At 42.1% G+C, this 16,853-nt stretch overlaps 1 protein-coding gene across 1 annotated transcript; it reads right to left on the bottom strand.

Annotated features, from left to right (window-relative positions):
- Positions 1-13,067: 13,067 nt before the first annotated feature.
- si:dkey-85n7.8 (COX8 domain-containing protein) lies at positions 13,068-16,503 on the bottom strand. Its single transcript, XM_029630725.1, has 2 exons — positions 16,262-16,503; positions 13,068-13,580 (listed from the first exon to the last, which is right to left on the bottom strand). Exons 1-2 carry the CDS (start codon positions 16,379-16,381, stop codon positions 13,464-13,466), a joined length of 237 nt encoding a protein of 78 aa, XP_029486585.1. The 5' UTR covers positions 16,382-16,503; the 3' UTR covers positions 13,068-13,463.
- Between the last annotated feature and the right edge of the window lie 350 nt (positions 16,504-16,853).

Raw genomic sequence — 16,853 nt, forward strand, 5'->3', positions numbered from 1 at the left:
CAAACCTATAACCATTTCTGATTTGTACTGTGACAAATGTGGATTCAATTTAATTTGTTTTCCTTTTGGACTTTCCCATCTATCAAATGCATTTCCTAGAATAAGAAATCTCATGGAATCGCACTGAACCCTTGAACTTCAATTCCATGTATGTGGGAAAGAAGCCAAAAACCAAACTTTCCGACAAACACACATGCTAATAATAATAAGGATAATACACATGAACACTTGTGATAATAAACATTTTGGAGATGACTTAATTCTGAACCATGAAAATTCTCATGATTCAAACTGTCCCCTTCCTTCTGGGTCATCCCTATCTGACCATGCTACAAAAGACAGAACTACTATTCAGTGCTCTCTTCCCACAAAATAAGAATGTAACCACTATATCCCTAGCCCTAGACCTATGCTAACCTTACCCCTAACGTCCTTGGTACCATGGCTATCTAGGGATCAACCAGAGCGCCCCAGCCCCATACACTGGAGACCCTGGAGATAATAACAATGAATATAGCACATTTCTCACACCCAAGGCACTATACAAGATGGTGGTAAGTACTCGATTAAAGTCACAATAGTGAAACACATATCCATAGTCACACGCAAATCACATAATAGTCACACAACAAACAGTTTCATTTGATCTGAAGGACATGAAGCATAGGTATCAGAGAATTAACAGAGGTCATTGAAAGTCTTTCTAAACAGGAAGGTTTTAACCTCTACGGGATCAGTGCCCCCCCCGGGTGCCCCACCCTTGTGGAGCCCCAGTGTTGAGGATCAGTGGGGTGGAGATGTTGTTACCTGCCCTCCCCAGGTCAGGAAGTCCAGTATCCAGTTGCACAGAGCAGGGTCGAGACCCAGGGTCACATAGGTATTCCTCTTGTCCAGATAGGTTAGGGCAGTGTGCAGTGTGGTTGCGATTGCGTAGTCTGTGGACCTATTGGGGCGGTAAGCAAATTGGACTGGGTCTAGGGTGTCAGGTAGGGTGGAGGTGATATGGTCCTTGACTAGTCTCTCAAAGCACTTCATGATGACGGAAGTGAGTGCTACAGGGCGGTAGTCATTTAGCTCAGTTACCTTAGCTTTCTTGGGAACAGATACAATGGTGGCACTCTTGAAGCATGTGTGAACAGCAGACTGGGATAAGGATTGATTGAATATATCCGTAAACACACCAGCCAGCTGGTCTGCGCATGCTTTGAGGACGTGGCTGGGATGCCGTCTGGGCCTGCAGCCTTGCGAGGGTTAACACGTTTACATTTTTTACTTACGTAGGCTGCAGTGAAGGTGAGTAGCTGCAGTGAAGGTGAGTCCGCAGGCTTTGGTAATGGGTCATGTCAGTAGCACTGTATTGTCCTCAAAGCGAGCAAAACAGTTATTTAGTCTGTCTGGAAGCAAGACATCCTGGTCCGTGACGGGGCTGGTTTTCTTTTTGTAATCCGTGATTGACTGTAGACCCTGCCACATACCTCTAGTGTCTGAGCCGTTGAATTGCGACTATACTTTGTCTCTATACGTTTCCGGTCACCTTTCCCTGGTTAAAAGCAGTGGTTCGTGCTTTCAGTTTCACGCGAATGCTGCCATCAATCCACGGTTTCTGGTTTGGGAATGTTTTAATCGTTGCTGTGGGTGTAACATCGTCAATGGTTGCTGTGGGTGTAACATCGTCAATGCACTTTCTAACGAACTCTCTCACCGAATCAGCGTATTCGTCAATGTTGTTGTTGGACGCAATGCGGAACATATCCCAATCCACGTGATCGAATCAGTCTTGAAGAGTGGAATCAGATTGGTCGAACCAGCATTGAACAGACCTGACCACGGGAGCTTCTTGTTCTAGTCTTTGTCTGTAGGCTGGAAGCAACACAATGGAGTCATGGTCAGCTTTTCCGAAAGAGGGCGGGGGAGGGCCTTATATGCGTCGCAGAAGTTAGAATAACAATGATCCAGGGTTTTACCAGCACTGGTTGCGCAATCGATATGCTGATAGAATCTAGGGCAGGGGTGTCAAACTCATTTCGCATCGTGGGCCACATACGGCCTAGGGAGATGTCAAGTGGGCCGGACCATTAAAATTATACCATACTCTGCTACACTGCTCCACGAAATTGAAAATTTATGGAGTTGTATGAACAGTAGAATTCCATCACACAACTTTTGTTTTGAAGCTGCTGACTAACATTAAAGTGCACATTTTTTAAATCACCACAGTAAGGATTCATCTTCACAGAGCTGTATTCTTTCAATGCAAACAGTATCTAAGGCAGCATTTTAAAGGTGTTAGTCTAGTCTGGACTTGTATTTGTTCCTGAAACTTGGCATCTTTTGGCCTGTACAAGTGCATCAACACCAGGTGTCATGTCCTGACTAGCTGTCACTTTCAGAATGTCATTTAAGTGCTTGTTTGTGAGCCTTGAACGCATTTTTGTTTTATTGATATTCATCACTGAGAAAATTTGTTCACAAAGGTAGGTTGTCCCAAACATGCACAAAATTTTAGCAGCCAGGGCTGTTAATTTGGGGTACCCTGGTAGTAGATACTGATAAAATCTGTCCAGACCTACAGAGGCAAATTTGCCCTTCAAATCTGCATCACACTGCAAATCAATTATCTCTAGCTGAATTTCGACCGGCAGATCAGAAGCTTTAACTGTGAAAGGTGAGCGAAAAACTGAAAATTCTGTCTCAAGTTCACCAAATACCTGAAAACGTTTCTCAAACTCCCGCAGTAGTCCTGCAATTTTGTCTTTGTACCGTTTCATGTCCGCATCAGGTCTGGTCACACACACATCTCTCAGACAGGGGAAATGAGCAGGGTTGCCATTTGCCAGTTGCATCTCCCACAAAGTCAGCTTCAACTTAAATGCATGTATGTTGTCAGAAAACTGTGTGACAACTTTTTTGCGGCCTTGCAACATTTTGTTCAGATTGTTCAAGTGTTCAGTAATATCAACCAAGAATGCAAGGTCCCGTAGCCATTCCTGAGATTGTAATTCCAACACCGGTTTTCCTTTTTTCTCCATGAACTGTCCGATTTCCTCTCGTAGATCAAAGAAATGCCTCAGCACAGCGCCTCGGCTTAACCATCTCACTTCAGTGTGGTATGGCAGGCTGTGGGTAATGTTGCTGTCGCTGAGAAGTTTGTCAAACTGACGATGGTTCAGACCTCTGGACCGGATGAAATTTACAGTGCGAACAACCACCTCCATGACGTGGTCCATTTTCAGCAATTCGTTAATCTTATCTCTTCTCAGTTGTCCTTGCAAGCCGTCATATTTTTCGCTGTGATGAGTCTCGTAGTGGCGTCGAATATTATATTCCTTCAATACCGAAACTTGTTGCAAACACACCAAGCACGAAGGTTTTCCGTGCATCTCTGTAAATAAATAGGACGTGGTCCATTTTTCTTTGAAAATTCTACACTCCTTATCTACTTTTCTCCGTTTGGATAACGACATTTTGGCTAATGAGGGTGTAGCGGAGAGGTAGAGACCAAGATATTAACAACGTCGTAACAAGCAGCAGATGGCGCATTGATACCGTCTGCTGTTTTCAGTCTGTCTCAGTGATGCGGCTTGTCTTCTACTCTGATGGAAAGAGTGCGCCCCTTAGCGGATAATCCATGAATTGCAGCGAATTAAAAATATTAATTCCATGTCTTTTATGCATTTTTTCCACTTTCAAATTATCCTGCGGGCCTGATCGAACCTCCTTGGGGGCCGGTTCCGGCCCGCGGGCCGTATGTTTGACACCCCTGATCTAGGGAGTCTTGTTTTCAGATTAGCCTTGTTAAAATCCCCAGCTACAATGAATGCAGCCTCAGGATATGTGGTTTCCAGTTTACATAGAGTCAAATAAAGTTCGTTCAGGGCCATTGATGTGTCTGCTTGGGGGGGAATATATACGGCTGTGATTATAATCAAAGAGAATTTCCTTGGTAGGTAATGCGGTCGACATTTGATTGTGAGGAATTCTAAGTCAGGTGAACAGAAGGACTTGAGTTCCTGTATGTTGTTATGATCACACCACGTCTCCTTAATCATAAGGCATACCTCCCCGCCCCTCTTCTTACCAGAAAGATGCTTGTTTCTGTCGGCGCGATGCGTGAAGAAACCAGCTGGCTGCATCGACTCCGATAGAGTCTCTCGAGTGAGCCATGTTTCCGTGAAGCAAATAACATTATAGTCTCTGATGTCTCTCTGGAATGCTACCCTTGCTCGGATTTCATTTTGCCCCTTTTACGACGTCGTTGTTTTGGGTCGCCGATCCATTGTCCTGGGTGGAAGGCAGAACACAGGATCCGCTTCGGGGAAAGTCATATTCCTGGTCGTAATGATGGTGAGTTGACGTTGCTCTTATATTCAGTAATTCCTCCCGACTGTATGTAATGAATCCTAAGATTACCTGGGGTACCAATGTAAGAAATAACACGTAACAAAACAAAATACTGCATAGTTTCCTAGGAACGCAAAGCGAGGCTGCCATCTCTGTCGGCGGAAGTACTTCTGAACTTTTGAATAAGCTTCGAAATGTTATCATAGAATTCATGAAAAAGTGGTCATTTAAGATATATACAGTACCAGTCAAAGGTTTGGACACACCTACTCATTCAAGGGTTTTTCTTTATTTTTACTATTTTCTACAATGTAGAATAATATTGAAGATATCAAATTTATGAAATTAGAAAAAAGTGTAACAAATCAAAATATATGTTATATTTGAGATTCTTCAAAGTAGCCACCCTTTGCCTTGATGACAACTTTGCATACGCTTGGCATTCTCTCAACCAGCTTCATGAGGTAGTCACCTGGAATGCATTTCAATTAACATGTATGCCCTGTCAAAAGTTTAATTGTGGATTTTTTTCCTTCTTAATGTGTTTGAGCCAATCAGTTGTGTTGTGACAAGGTAGGGGTGGTATACAGAAGATAGCTCTATTTGGAAAAAGGCCAAGTCCATATTATGGCAAGAACAGCTCAAATAAGCAAAGAGAAACGACAGTCCATCATTACTTTAAGACATGAAGGTCAGTCAATTCGGAAAAAGTCCTTCATGGTCGAATTACTGGAAAGAAACCACTACTAAAGGACACAAATAATAATAAGAGACTGGCTTGGGCCGAGAAACACGAGCAATGGACATTAGACCGGAGGAAATCTGTCCTTTGGTCTGATGAGTCCAAATTTGAGATTTTTGGTTCCAGCCGCCGTGTCATTGTGAGACGCAGAGTAGGTGAACGGATGATCTCTGCGTGTATGGTTCCCACCGTGAAGCATGGAGGAGGAGGAGTGATGGTGTGGGTGTGCTCTGCTGGTGACACTGTCGGTGATTGATTTAGAATTCAAAACACACTTAGCCAACATGGCTACCACAGCATTCTGCAGCGATACGCCATCCCATCTGGTTTGCGCTTAGTGGGACTATCATTTGTTTTTCAACAGGACAATGACCCAAACCACACTTCCAGGCTGTCTAAGGGCTATTTGACCAAGAAGAAGAGTGATGGAGGGCTGCATCAGATGAATTGGCCTCCACAATCACCCAATCTCAACCCAATTGAGATGGTTTGGGATGAGTTGGACCGCAGAGTGAAGGAAAAGCAGCCAACAAGTACTCAGTATATGCGGGAACTCCTTCAAGACTTTTGGAAAAACATTCCAGGTGAAGCTGGTTGAGAGAATGCCAAGCGTGTGCAAAGCTGTCATCAAGGCAAAGGGGGACTTTATCTGTGTCTGGGCAGCTGCCCCATGTAGTGTACTCTCTGGCACTACCTGCTGCCCAAAACAGCTAATTTGGGAACAGCTAAATCAAAAATGTACCTCCTTCTGTCCTCATCCGCACTCTGCTGCAGAAAATACAAGTTCCCCCTAACCACTGATACAGGGTCAGATTACTGGTCATTCGTCACTTATTGCGCAACATTCATCACTTCCAACTGAATGAAAATTGAATACTGGTCACTCGCACTTGGTTTGTTGTTTTAATACTTCTTAAAACTTCAAGACTTTTGTTTTAAGTGTTTTATTTTGGGTGTTCCGCGGTTCCGGACCTGAAAATTTGCCTGCTGGCAAATTCCGAGACTGATCTGTCACAGGCAAAAAGGCAATGAAGTGTGAGACATGTCCACGGTAGTAAAGAAGCAGGATTTTACAGACCTATACACTTGTGATAGGTGTTGACAACTGTAGACAAGTGTAGTCAAGTGTAGACAACTCAGTGTCGCAAAAGAATGGATCATTGAAAAATTAGAGGAAATCAAGCTCCTAAATGACCGTCTGCTAAAGAATCAAGGGGATCGTCCCGGGTGCTCGACATGACTGGGGTCCTCTGCAGTAGCTGCTGTGGATTTTAAATTCTGGGTTCCATGTCAACCCTCTGTGGAAAAGGTTCTACATGGACTCCAAAAGGGTTCTACCTGGAACCAAAAGTGTTCTACCTGGAACCAAAAATGGTTCTTCAAAGGGTTATTTTATGGGGACAGCCGAATAATCCTTTTATGTTCCAGATAGGACCTTTTCCTGTATTGGAAAGCATCACGTCTGGAGGAAACCTGTCACCATTCCGACAGTGAAGCATGATGGTGGCAGCATCATGCTGTGGGGATGTTTTTCAATGGCAGAGACTGGGAGACTAGTCATGATCGAGGGACAGATGAACAGAGCAAAGTACAGAGAAATCCTTGATGACAACCTGCTCCAGAGCGCTCTGGACCTTAGACTGGGGAGAAGGTTTATCTTCCGACAGGCCAACGTCCCTAAGCACACAGCCAAGACAATGCAGGAGTAGCTTTGGGACAAGTCTCTGAATGTCTTTGAGTGGCCCAACCAGTGCCCGGACTTGAACCCGATCAAACATCTCTGGAGAGACCTGAAAATAGCTGTGCAGCCACGCTCCCCATCTAACCTGACAGAGCTTGAAAGGATCTGCAGAGAAGAACAGGATAAACTCCCCAAATACAGGTGCTTAGATTTCAGCGTCATAACGAAGAAGACTCAAGGCTGTAATCGCTGCCAAAGGTGCTGAGGAAAGGGTCTGAATACTTATGTAAATGTCATATATCCTTTTTTTTTTTGGCAAAAAAATTGAGAAACCTGTTTTTGCTTTGTCATTATGGGGTATTGTGTGTAGATTGATGAAGAAAAAAAACAATTTAATACATGTTAGAATAAGGCTGTAACGTGACAAAATGTGAAAAAGGCAAGGGGACTAAATACTTTCCGAATGCACTGTATTTTTTATTTTATTTATTAAGGCATTCTAAGGTTTGTATCATTCACAACTAAAGTTGCCAAATATTTCTAAATCTAGCGTATAGGACCAGTTTCAAATGATCACTTTTAAGCTCAACATAGACACTTCATATCCTCACTCTCGCTCCGGAATGGGAAAATTACTATATATATATTTCATTCAGCTAAGTTAAATTATATTATTCTTATTCAGCGGATTATATGCGGCTTATATGTGTGGTGGCCTGGAGATGCTAAATGTGTTCATGTTAATTAACAGTCAAACTGGCAGACTTTTGTATGGCAATAACCGGCTGACAAATTTCATGACCGCCACAGCCCTACTCGTGCGTCAATCTAAGTAACATAATAAGAATTCCCATCACACTCCAGCAGGTAGCCTAGTGGTTAGGGCGTTGGTCCAATAACCGAAAGGTTGCTGGATTGAATCCCTGAGCTGACAAGGTAAAAATCAGTCGTTCTGCTCCTGAGTAAGGCAGTTAACCCACTGTTCCCCAGGTGCCAAAGAAATGGAGGTCAATTAAGGCATCCCCCCGCACCACTCTGATTCAGAGGTGTTGGGTTAAATGCAGAAGACACATTTCAGTTGAAGGCATTCAGTTGTACAATTGACTAGGTAGCCCCCTTTCCCAGTTTAGGCTATAGATATATGTTTTATTGCAAGGGCTTTGTCTTAATGCACTACATCCGCCCATGTCGGCCTTCCCCATCTGCGGTTTATGGTGGCCCAGCTACAGCTGTGTTGGTCAGAACATGAGACCTTCATAAAAGCCTTCTTCTCACAAAAATGTCTGTAGCGGCCGAACAGTTTGGCCAATAAAATGACTCCCACAAAAGCCCCACGGGACTCGTCTAACGTTGGTACCGCCAATGTGCCAACTTCTGTTTGTAGCGTCCAAACCATTTGGGCTACGACCAATGAGTAACAATTCATGTCTGATCTGCGATTGTGTGACTGGGGGACTGTGTCATCTATCTCTGACTTGGATCAGGCCCTTAAATGTTTTACTTCTCTGTTTAACACTGTTGCAGATAAGCATGCTCCGTATAAAAAACGAAGAGTAAAGGATAGCTCAAACCCTTGGTTCATGCATGAATTGTCGGAAAAATTACAGGAAAGAAATTTAGCTTGGGCTAAGGCTAGATTGTCTGATACTACGTCTGACTAGCAGTCCTTCAGGCATTTGAGAAATAGATGTTTATCTCTGTTTAGAAAAGCAAAGTCAACATACTGTACTTCTTGAACTGTGTATCTGAGAATGGTGGGAATCCAGCAAACATCTGGAAAGTAGTCACATCTCCGGAACAAAACTCCACTCCCCCCTCATTACCCCAGCAGGTTATGACAGCCTCTGGTCCTATAATAGACCAACTGGAAAATGTATAGTGCTTTTAATAACCATTTTGCCTCAGCTGGCCATACATTTGAAAGAATAGTTTCTGTAAATTCCTATAATTCCAGTAGAGGGTGTCCTTTATTCACCTTGAAACAGACTGTAGAGAATAATGCACTCCCAGATACACATTCTCTAGTAATTTCAACCATTTTATATCTATGACGTCATAAGTGCCTTGCTAGAAATCAATGTAAAATAAATCCACAGTGGCTGCTTCTCTTGATACCTTCCTACTGCAGCTCTCTGCCCCACTTATTGCAGAATCATTAACTTATATTCTTAACTTGACAATTGTTTCTGGTGGCACATGTCCTCAACCCTACACAAAGGAGATCCTTCTGACTTAGATGACTACCGTCCAATTTACAAGTTATCTTGCCTTACCAAAATTGTTGAATCCCTGGCCAACTCTCAGCTAAGAAAGCTTTTAACTTCTCATTCTTTTATTTTATTTCGCTTTCATTTAACCAGGTAGGCTAGTTGAGAACAGGTTCTCATTTGCAACTGCAACCTGGCCAAGATAAAGCAAAGCAGTTCGACACATACAACAACACAGAGTTACACATGGACTAAACAAACATACAATCAAAAATACAGTAGAAAATCTATATACAGCATGTGCAAATGAGGTAGGATAAGAGAGGTAGGCAATAAATAAGCCATGGTGGCGAAGTAACTACAATAACTATTACATAACTATTCTATTCTAAATGTACACCAGTCTGGTTTTAGAACTGGACATAGCACTGTTTCATAGCACCTATGCTTGTTCTAGATGATGTGGTAAATTGCTTAGTTCATAAAAACCATTGTGCTGCCTTATTTGTAGACCTTTCCAAAGGCTGACTGAAATAGGCCTGGATCAGGCTTCTTGCATGTGGTTTGAGAATTATCTGTCACATAGAACACAATGCCTGATTTCTGATGGTGTCGTGTCTAGTCTAGTTTCCTGGATATTACAACAGGGGTTGGGACCTGTTCTTTCTAATATTTTTATAAATAATATTAGTCTGTCTGTTAAAACTTGTAATATTCATCTGTATGCAGGTGACACTGATATGTATTCCATTGCCAAACTGTTGAACAGGCTATTTTAGAGCTGCAATCTGACTTTGTTGCCTTACAGAAAGCCCTGGCTAGTATCAAACTTGTATTTAATGTGGACAAGACTAAAAATATGTTGTTCTCAAAAAGGTTTCAGATGATCTACATATTTATTAATTGGATGTTTCTCCCATCAATTCTGTTCCCACCTAGAAATATCTGGAAATTTGGATTGACAAGATTTAATGTTTAAAAAAGCATACGGATGTGCTAGTTAAAAAGCTACAGTGGCTTGTGAACGTATTCACCCCCCTTGGCATTTTTCCTATTTTGTTGCCTTACAACCTGGAACTAAAACAGATTTTTGGGGGGTTTGTATCATTTGATTTACACAACATGCGTACCACTTTGAAGATGCAAAATATTTTTAATTGTGAAACAAAAATAAATAAGACAAAAAAACTGTAAACTTGAGCATGCATAACTATTCAACCCCCCAAAGTCAATACTTTGTAGAGCCACCTTTTGCAGCAATTACAGCTTCAGGTCTCTTGGGGTATGTCTCTATAAGCTTGGCACATCTTGTCACTGGGATTTTTGCCCATTCTTCAAGGCAAAACTGCTCCAGCTCCTTCAAGTTGGATGGGTTCCGCTGGTGTACAGCAATCTTTAAGTCATACCACAGATTCTCAAATGGATTGAGGTCTGGGCTTTGACTAGGCCATTCCAAGACATTTAAATATTTCCCCTTAAACCACTCAAGTGTTGCTTTAGCAGTATACTTAGGGTCATTGTCCTGCTGGAAGATGAACCTCGGTCCCAGTCTCAAATCTCTGGAAGACTGAAACAGGTTTCTCTCAAGAATTTCCCTGTATTTAACGCCATCCATCATTCCTTCAATTTTGACCAGTTTCCCAGTTCCTCCCGATGAAAAACATCCCCACAGCATGATGCTGCCACCACCATGCTTCACTGTGGGGATGGTGTTCTCGAGGTGATGAGACGTGTTAGGTTTGCACCAGACATAACGTTTTCCTTGATGGCCAAAAAGCTCAATTTTAGTCTCATCTGACCAGAGTACCTTCTTCCATATGTTTGGGGTTCTCCTACATGCCTTTTAGCGAACACCAAACGTGTTTGCTTATTTTTTTCTTTAAGCAATGGCTTTTTTTCTGGACACTCTTCCGTAAAGCCCAGCTTTGTGGAGTATATGGCTTAAAGTGGTCTTATGGACAGATACTCCAATCTCCGCTGTGGAGCTTTGCCGCTCCTTCAGGGTTATCTTTGGTCTCTTTGTTGCCTCTCTGATGAATGCCCTCCTTGCCTGGTCCGTGTGTTTTGGTGGGCGGCCCTCTCTTGGCAGGTTTGTAGTGGTGCCATATTCTTTACATTTTTTAATAATGTATTTAATGGTGCTACGTGGGATGTTCAAAGTTTTGGATATTTTTTTATAACCCACAACTTCTCCACAACTTTGTCCCTGACCTGTTTGGAGAGCTCCTTGGTCTTCATGGTGCCGTTTGCTTCGTGGTGCTCCTTGCTTAGTGGTGTTGCGGACTCTGGGGCCTTTCAGAACAGGTGTATATATACTGAGATCATGTGACACTTAGATTGCACACAGGTGGACTTTATTTAACTAATTATGTGACTTCTGAAGGTAATTGGTTGCATCAGATCTTATTTAGGGGCTTGATAGCAAAGTGGGTGAGTACATATGCATGCACCACTTTTCGTTTTCATTTCACTTCACCAATTTGGACTATTTTGTGCATGTCTATTACATGAAATCCAAATAAAAATATTTTTAAATGACAGGTTGTAATGCAACAAAATAGGAAAAACGCCAAGGGGGATGAATACTTTTGCAAGGCACTGTAAGATGGGCTTCTTTTTTAGAAATAGATCTTGCCTCTCCCTAAATAGCAGGAAGCAGATTGTATAGTCAACTTTCCTGCCAGTTCTTGACTATGTTGACACCATTTATCAGATTGCAGCAGCCACTACTCTTAAACCTTTGGATGCTGTCTACCATAGCGCCCTTCGCTTTATCACAGGGGACAGTTTTAATACTCACCACTGCATCCTGTATCAAAATTTGTCCGGTCCTCATTAAATTCCTGCAGATCACTTCATTATTCCCTTTTTGTTTACATAGCTCTCCGAGTTAACTTCTCTGTTAGAATATAAAAACATGAGACACCAAAGCTCTGATTCACAAAGTTGGTTTACTCTTGATGTTCCTCGGGTCTCCATCAAACTAGGTAAATCCACTTTTAGTTTTAAAGCACCTCATTGCTGGAAACATTTACAAAATACACTACAAGGCGGACCTTCTTATTGGGGAACGTAATTGTTTTTCTTGAATATTTGTGCTGTGTTATTCTTTTATTTATTTTGTCTATGAAATTGTATATGCAGGGCCCTTGTGAAAGAGACCCTTGTCTCAATGGTGACTCCATGCTTAAATAAAGGTAAATATAAATATATTTGTATATCCCTAACAGCTAAGGTTAGCATTAGGATAGGCTAATCTGATTCCAGATCAGATCTTAAACTGTTCTGGGGGAGTTTTCTTTCCCTCGTCCCCGATAGGGGTGATAAACATGATCCGTGGTCAGGCAGTATCCTGTAAATGTTGTTGTTAAGAGTGTTATCAAGGGCATCTCGGTGGAGTTTAATTGACCTCCATAAGGCTCACTGCACAGACCACCCAAAGGGAGATGGAGAGGGGTGGGTAGGAGTTGACTTAGGCTTGGGTGGTGTGATCTATTTTAGGCTGTGGTCTGATTCCCTCTCCCTTCTCCCTGAACAAGTGTACACTTGCGTACACTTATTCACCTCCCATAATAGGATCTGGTAGAATACTCTGCAAATGTATCCTTCCTTTCTTGCTTCCTTGAAGTAATCACTGATCTGACATAATGTAATTGGCGAAGGTTATAATGGAAAGCTTGCTCACACCAATCTAGTTATATTACTTCAAGGAAACGAGAAAGGAAAAGTGCATTTTAAGAGTATTCAAACAGAGCCATTCATTTAAAAGGATTGTGTAAGAAATATGGCCGAAACTCCACTCTAGCCCCACGCTTACACCAATCCAATGTTTTTGAGAAAGGTGTAGAATCGGAAAGCAACCAGTGAGAAACGTATTGATGTCTTCAATAATTATTCATGTCTTAAATAATCTTGGGTGAACTTTTCTGTTTAACATCCAAAAGCCTTCTGCTCTTCTCTTCAAGCATGGTTATTACAACCTAATTGACACAGATCTGTACATCATGCATGTATATAATGCACATGTCACAATGGGATAAGTATAAAGGTACTGTAATTCAGCTTGACAAATGCAATGAACAGACACAGACAAACATTGCCAACACAGCATGTATTTATTGATGATGGCAGTGAGTTGGCAGTTTTACAGACGTGTCATTGCAACTGGATGAAGCAGTGACATTAGGGGCCATATTCATGAGACATTAGACACCATGCTACTGCAATACTCAGAATATTTCAAATGAAAAAAAGACATCATACAAAAACATACTCATGACAGTCATGCAGAAATGTCTTCCATGGTCCCTTCAAAGTGCATGTTATTTTCCCGTTATTATTGTGGCCATTGAGTATCATTTATACTGTAGATAATGTGTGTTGTTATACATTAGCAAGGTACAGTATTTGATAGCATGGTGGCTAATATGTTGAATACAGCCGTGGTTTGTAGCGTGCATGTGTGTGTGTGAAGACGTTGGGGTCTTCTTCTTTACGACGGTCTTGATGACGGACGTGGTCTTTGGCGGTACTCTGGGATGTGGTGCATGATCCAGCCGGCCGGAGCAAGCATGCCGACAGCAAAGACGGACATGATAAAGAAGCTTTGCTGTGAGGGAGGAAGGGAGAGGAGAGAAGACGAGACAAAAAATAAGAGACACAGTAAGAGCCATACGTTATGCATGGGTTGACCCACTACTGTACTAAACCCTCGAAGCCAATTACGTTTCTGTTAAAAGACAAAAGTTAATCTGCAGTTGGTAACACTTAATTTAAAGTCTGCAGTTATAAGGCATTATGATGTGGTTATAAGGCATTGTAAGACTTGCCATGAGCATGTATGACCCACTGTCATCTCCTTATGATCCTCACATAATACCAGTTATTTTGAGCCACTTGAACATTTCACAGAGGACCATGACATAATATTATAAGCCTTATAATAGGACATTATAATAAAACATTAAATAAGAACATTATGTATGTGTTCATACAAATAGTAAAGCATTATACCTGCAGGCTTTAAGTGTTAGTAAAATATAAATGAGAATGTTACTGCCATCTAATATTTAGAGCTGACATGTCTTTTGTTTAACGTCCAAATCTCCAATCGAGTTTGCTGTATTTGTATTCTGTATGGCTTCATTTAGCAATATAAAGGAAAGCTTGGTGGTATATAATTTCTTCAATCTATTGAGTATACAAGTGTCACTCGAACTACTCAACCCACAAGTATCAAAGGAACTTGTGTTTGTGCCTTCCTTTCTCTTTTGTGGTAGTATTACAAATGTATGAAGGCTTGTTTGTGCAATTAACTTACCTATGTCCCTGATACAAATCCCAGAAAAGTATGTCTTCAACTCATTTCAGACTGGCTCATTTCCAGTTGAAGAACTTATTTATGTTTGCAATAAATTCCCATATCAAATATCAACACCAATATCTTCTCTGTATTTATTTCATCACTCTGTATTTATTTAATCACAAATGTGCTGTGGGTTATTGGAGTATGGGTATTATCAGAGGTTTTGGAAATAGTCCATTGCGTCCTACACACTGCAGCAGGGATGGGGCCCACAAAAAATCTGAACTCATCATGAAGGGCCACAGTTGCTCGCGGGTCTGCGTACCTGTTGCGTGTGCTCCCTCTCCGGCCTCTAGGTCACCAGACAGCTCGTTAGGGCGCACACCTGTCACCAGCATTATGCGCATAAGGACACTCAACTGGACTCCATCACCTCTATGATTACCTGCCCTTTGTATGTCACTCCCTTTGGATTCTTCCCCAGTTGTCATTGTTCCTGTTTCATGTCGGTGCGCTGTTTGTGTTTCTTGTTTTGTTAATTAATTAAATGTATTCAGTCCCTGAACTTGCTTCCCGACTCTCAACGTACATTGTTACAGTAGCCGTAGTGTATATATATTTATTTTTTTGATCCAATGTCCTACAAAAGGTAGCGCGGCCAGTGGGCCACTAGTTACCCAACCCTGCACTACAGCTAAGCGGCTCAAAGACTACAGACTTTCCCAGGAGGTCTAGGCAGGCCACATTGATCCACATCAGAGCCACCTGCCCCGGGCAATCGATTTTATTATATCCCAGGCTCCCTCATGGAGCTGAGGCGTTCATTGTGTCCATACATTATACATTAGAAACCCTTTATATATTTCCAGCCAAGAGGAAAGCCTATTTTATAGCTCAGAGCTTTCTGGCGCATCCTTGTCTGTCCATTAAAGTCAGTCGCAACCTCTAAGTCTGAACTCAATCATTGATGTCTGAATTGTCTAAATTGTTTATTTCCGTCATGTATTCTAAACCGACTGTAAAATATAGACAGGGTAGAAGTATGGAGAGGGGTGTCAATCAATAGACATGGATCATATCCTTCCTTACCAAGGCTTTTATCCACATGGCAGTTCTACGTGTGAAATACATCAGTCTTTCTATAGTTGAGAAATGGCTCTGTGCTGTGTTTGAGATCACTCAAAAATGCAGATAAAGCGGAAGAGCCATGGCAGGACACAGCAAAATAAACATTTACCCTGTGTCCTTATCAAATCTACAGCGTGATTATCCTGGTGAAACAACCACCTAATCCAAAGACGAGCTTGCTGCGATCTCTCTCTCTCTCTCTCTCTCTCTCTCTCTCTCTCTCTCTCTCTCTTTAAATTAAATTACATGGAATGTTTGAGGCAGGAAAAACAAAATGCTGGTCTATCCGTCTGGTAAAAGTAAACTGGAATTGGGGAGCACAAACCCTTAAATGATCTGATCAAGTCGGGCGTCACCTGATGTTTAAGTTATTTCAGAACACCAGTATAATTTTTTGTTGATGCCATTATTAAATGCGTGAGTTCACCTGAGATATGAAGGATGACAATACAGGGTACTATGGCTGTTATTGTAATGTTAATACATTAAAAGGCGGTTTCTTGGACACGGATTAAGCCTAGTCCTGGTCATAAAAGCAAACTCAATGGAGAATCGCATTCAAAAATGTGTTTTAGTGCCAGACTAGGCTTATTCATTAAGTTTCAACTTTGATCTATGATGGTAAAGAAACATCAAACACAAAGGGCTAGTTTATGCCTAGGACTAAAAACCATGCACAATAAAACATCTAAATCCATTGAAACTTCTTTTAAGTTCAGTACTATGCTTTATCTAGGCCTCAGGAAACTGTCCCTGAATGAATATAGAAGCAACAGTCCCTTGGCACATTGAGTGAGTTCCAAATTAGAGAGGACTATCTACTGTATCAGCAGAGAGTCCCTCAGTGCAACACTCACCCCAGGTCCGATCTTGGTCTTGGGTGGCTTGCTGTAGATGCTGGACCTCCTGTCTTGCAGGACCATTTTAGCCCGTACCAGAGACGCTGCCTGGGGGACCCCCTTCAGGGCCATGACCATCCCGACAGCTGTGAATGTGTGGGGATGTGAGGGATGGGGGAGGAAGTCAGCGCATGTAGCTCTTGAGCTTTGGGTCTCAAGAGTGCTGAGGAACCTCCCGACGCATGTGAAATAGACCCCAGGGCCAGTCACATTAACATGGGTGGAGTCACGAGGATGGTTTTTAGGCAATCAGAAGGGGGGGGGGGGGGTATCAGGGCCATGTTGTTCAACAATAGCTCATGTTGTCGTCAGGCAGATTTGTGATCTTGAGGACTGCATGGAGACACTGTCTGGAACTTTTTGAGAAACCATCTGTTGAATGGCCTTAAGTCAACGTGAGGTTCGGGCATGATTTGTATCTGTAAAAAATGTTGAACTAAGGCTGTGTCGAAGACTTGATTTAAAGGGAGTTGGTCTTCGATTGATGTCAAGGTAGTATTTAACCCTGACGCCATAAACCTTTTTTTCTCCAATGATCCAACTTTATGGA

The sequence above is a fragment of the Oncorhynchus nerka genome, linkage group LG24 (assembly GCF_034236695.1).
Source record: "Oncorhynchus nerka isolate Pitt River linkage group LG24, Oner_Uvic_2.0, whole genome shotgun sequence".
In the NCBI taxonomy this organism is placed as follows: domain Eukaryota; kingdom Metazoa; phylum Chordata; class Actinopteri; order Salmoniformes; family Salmonidae; genus Oncorhynchus; species Oncorhynchus nerka.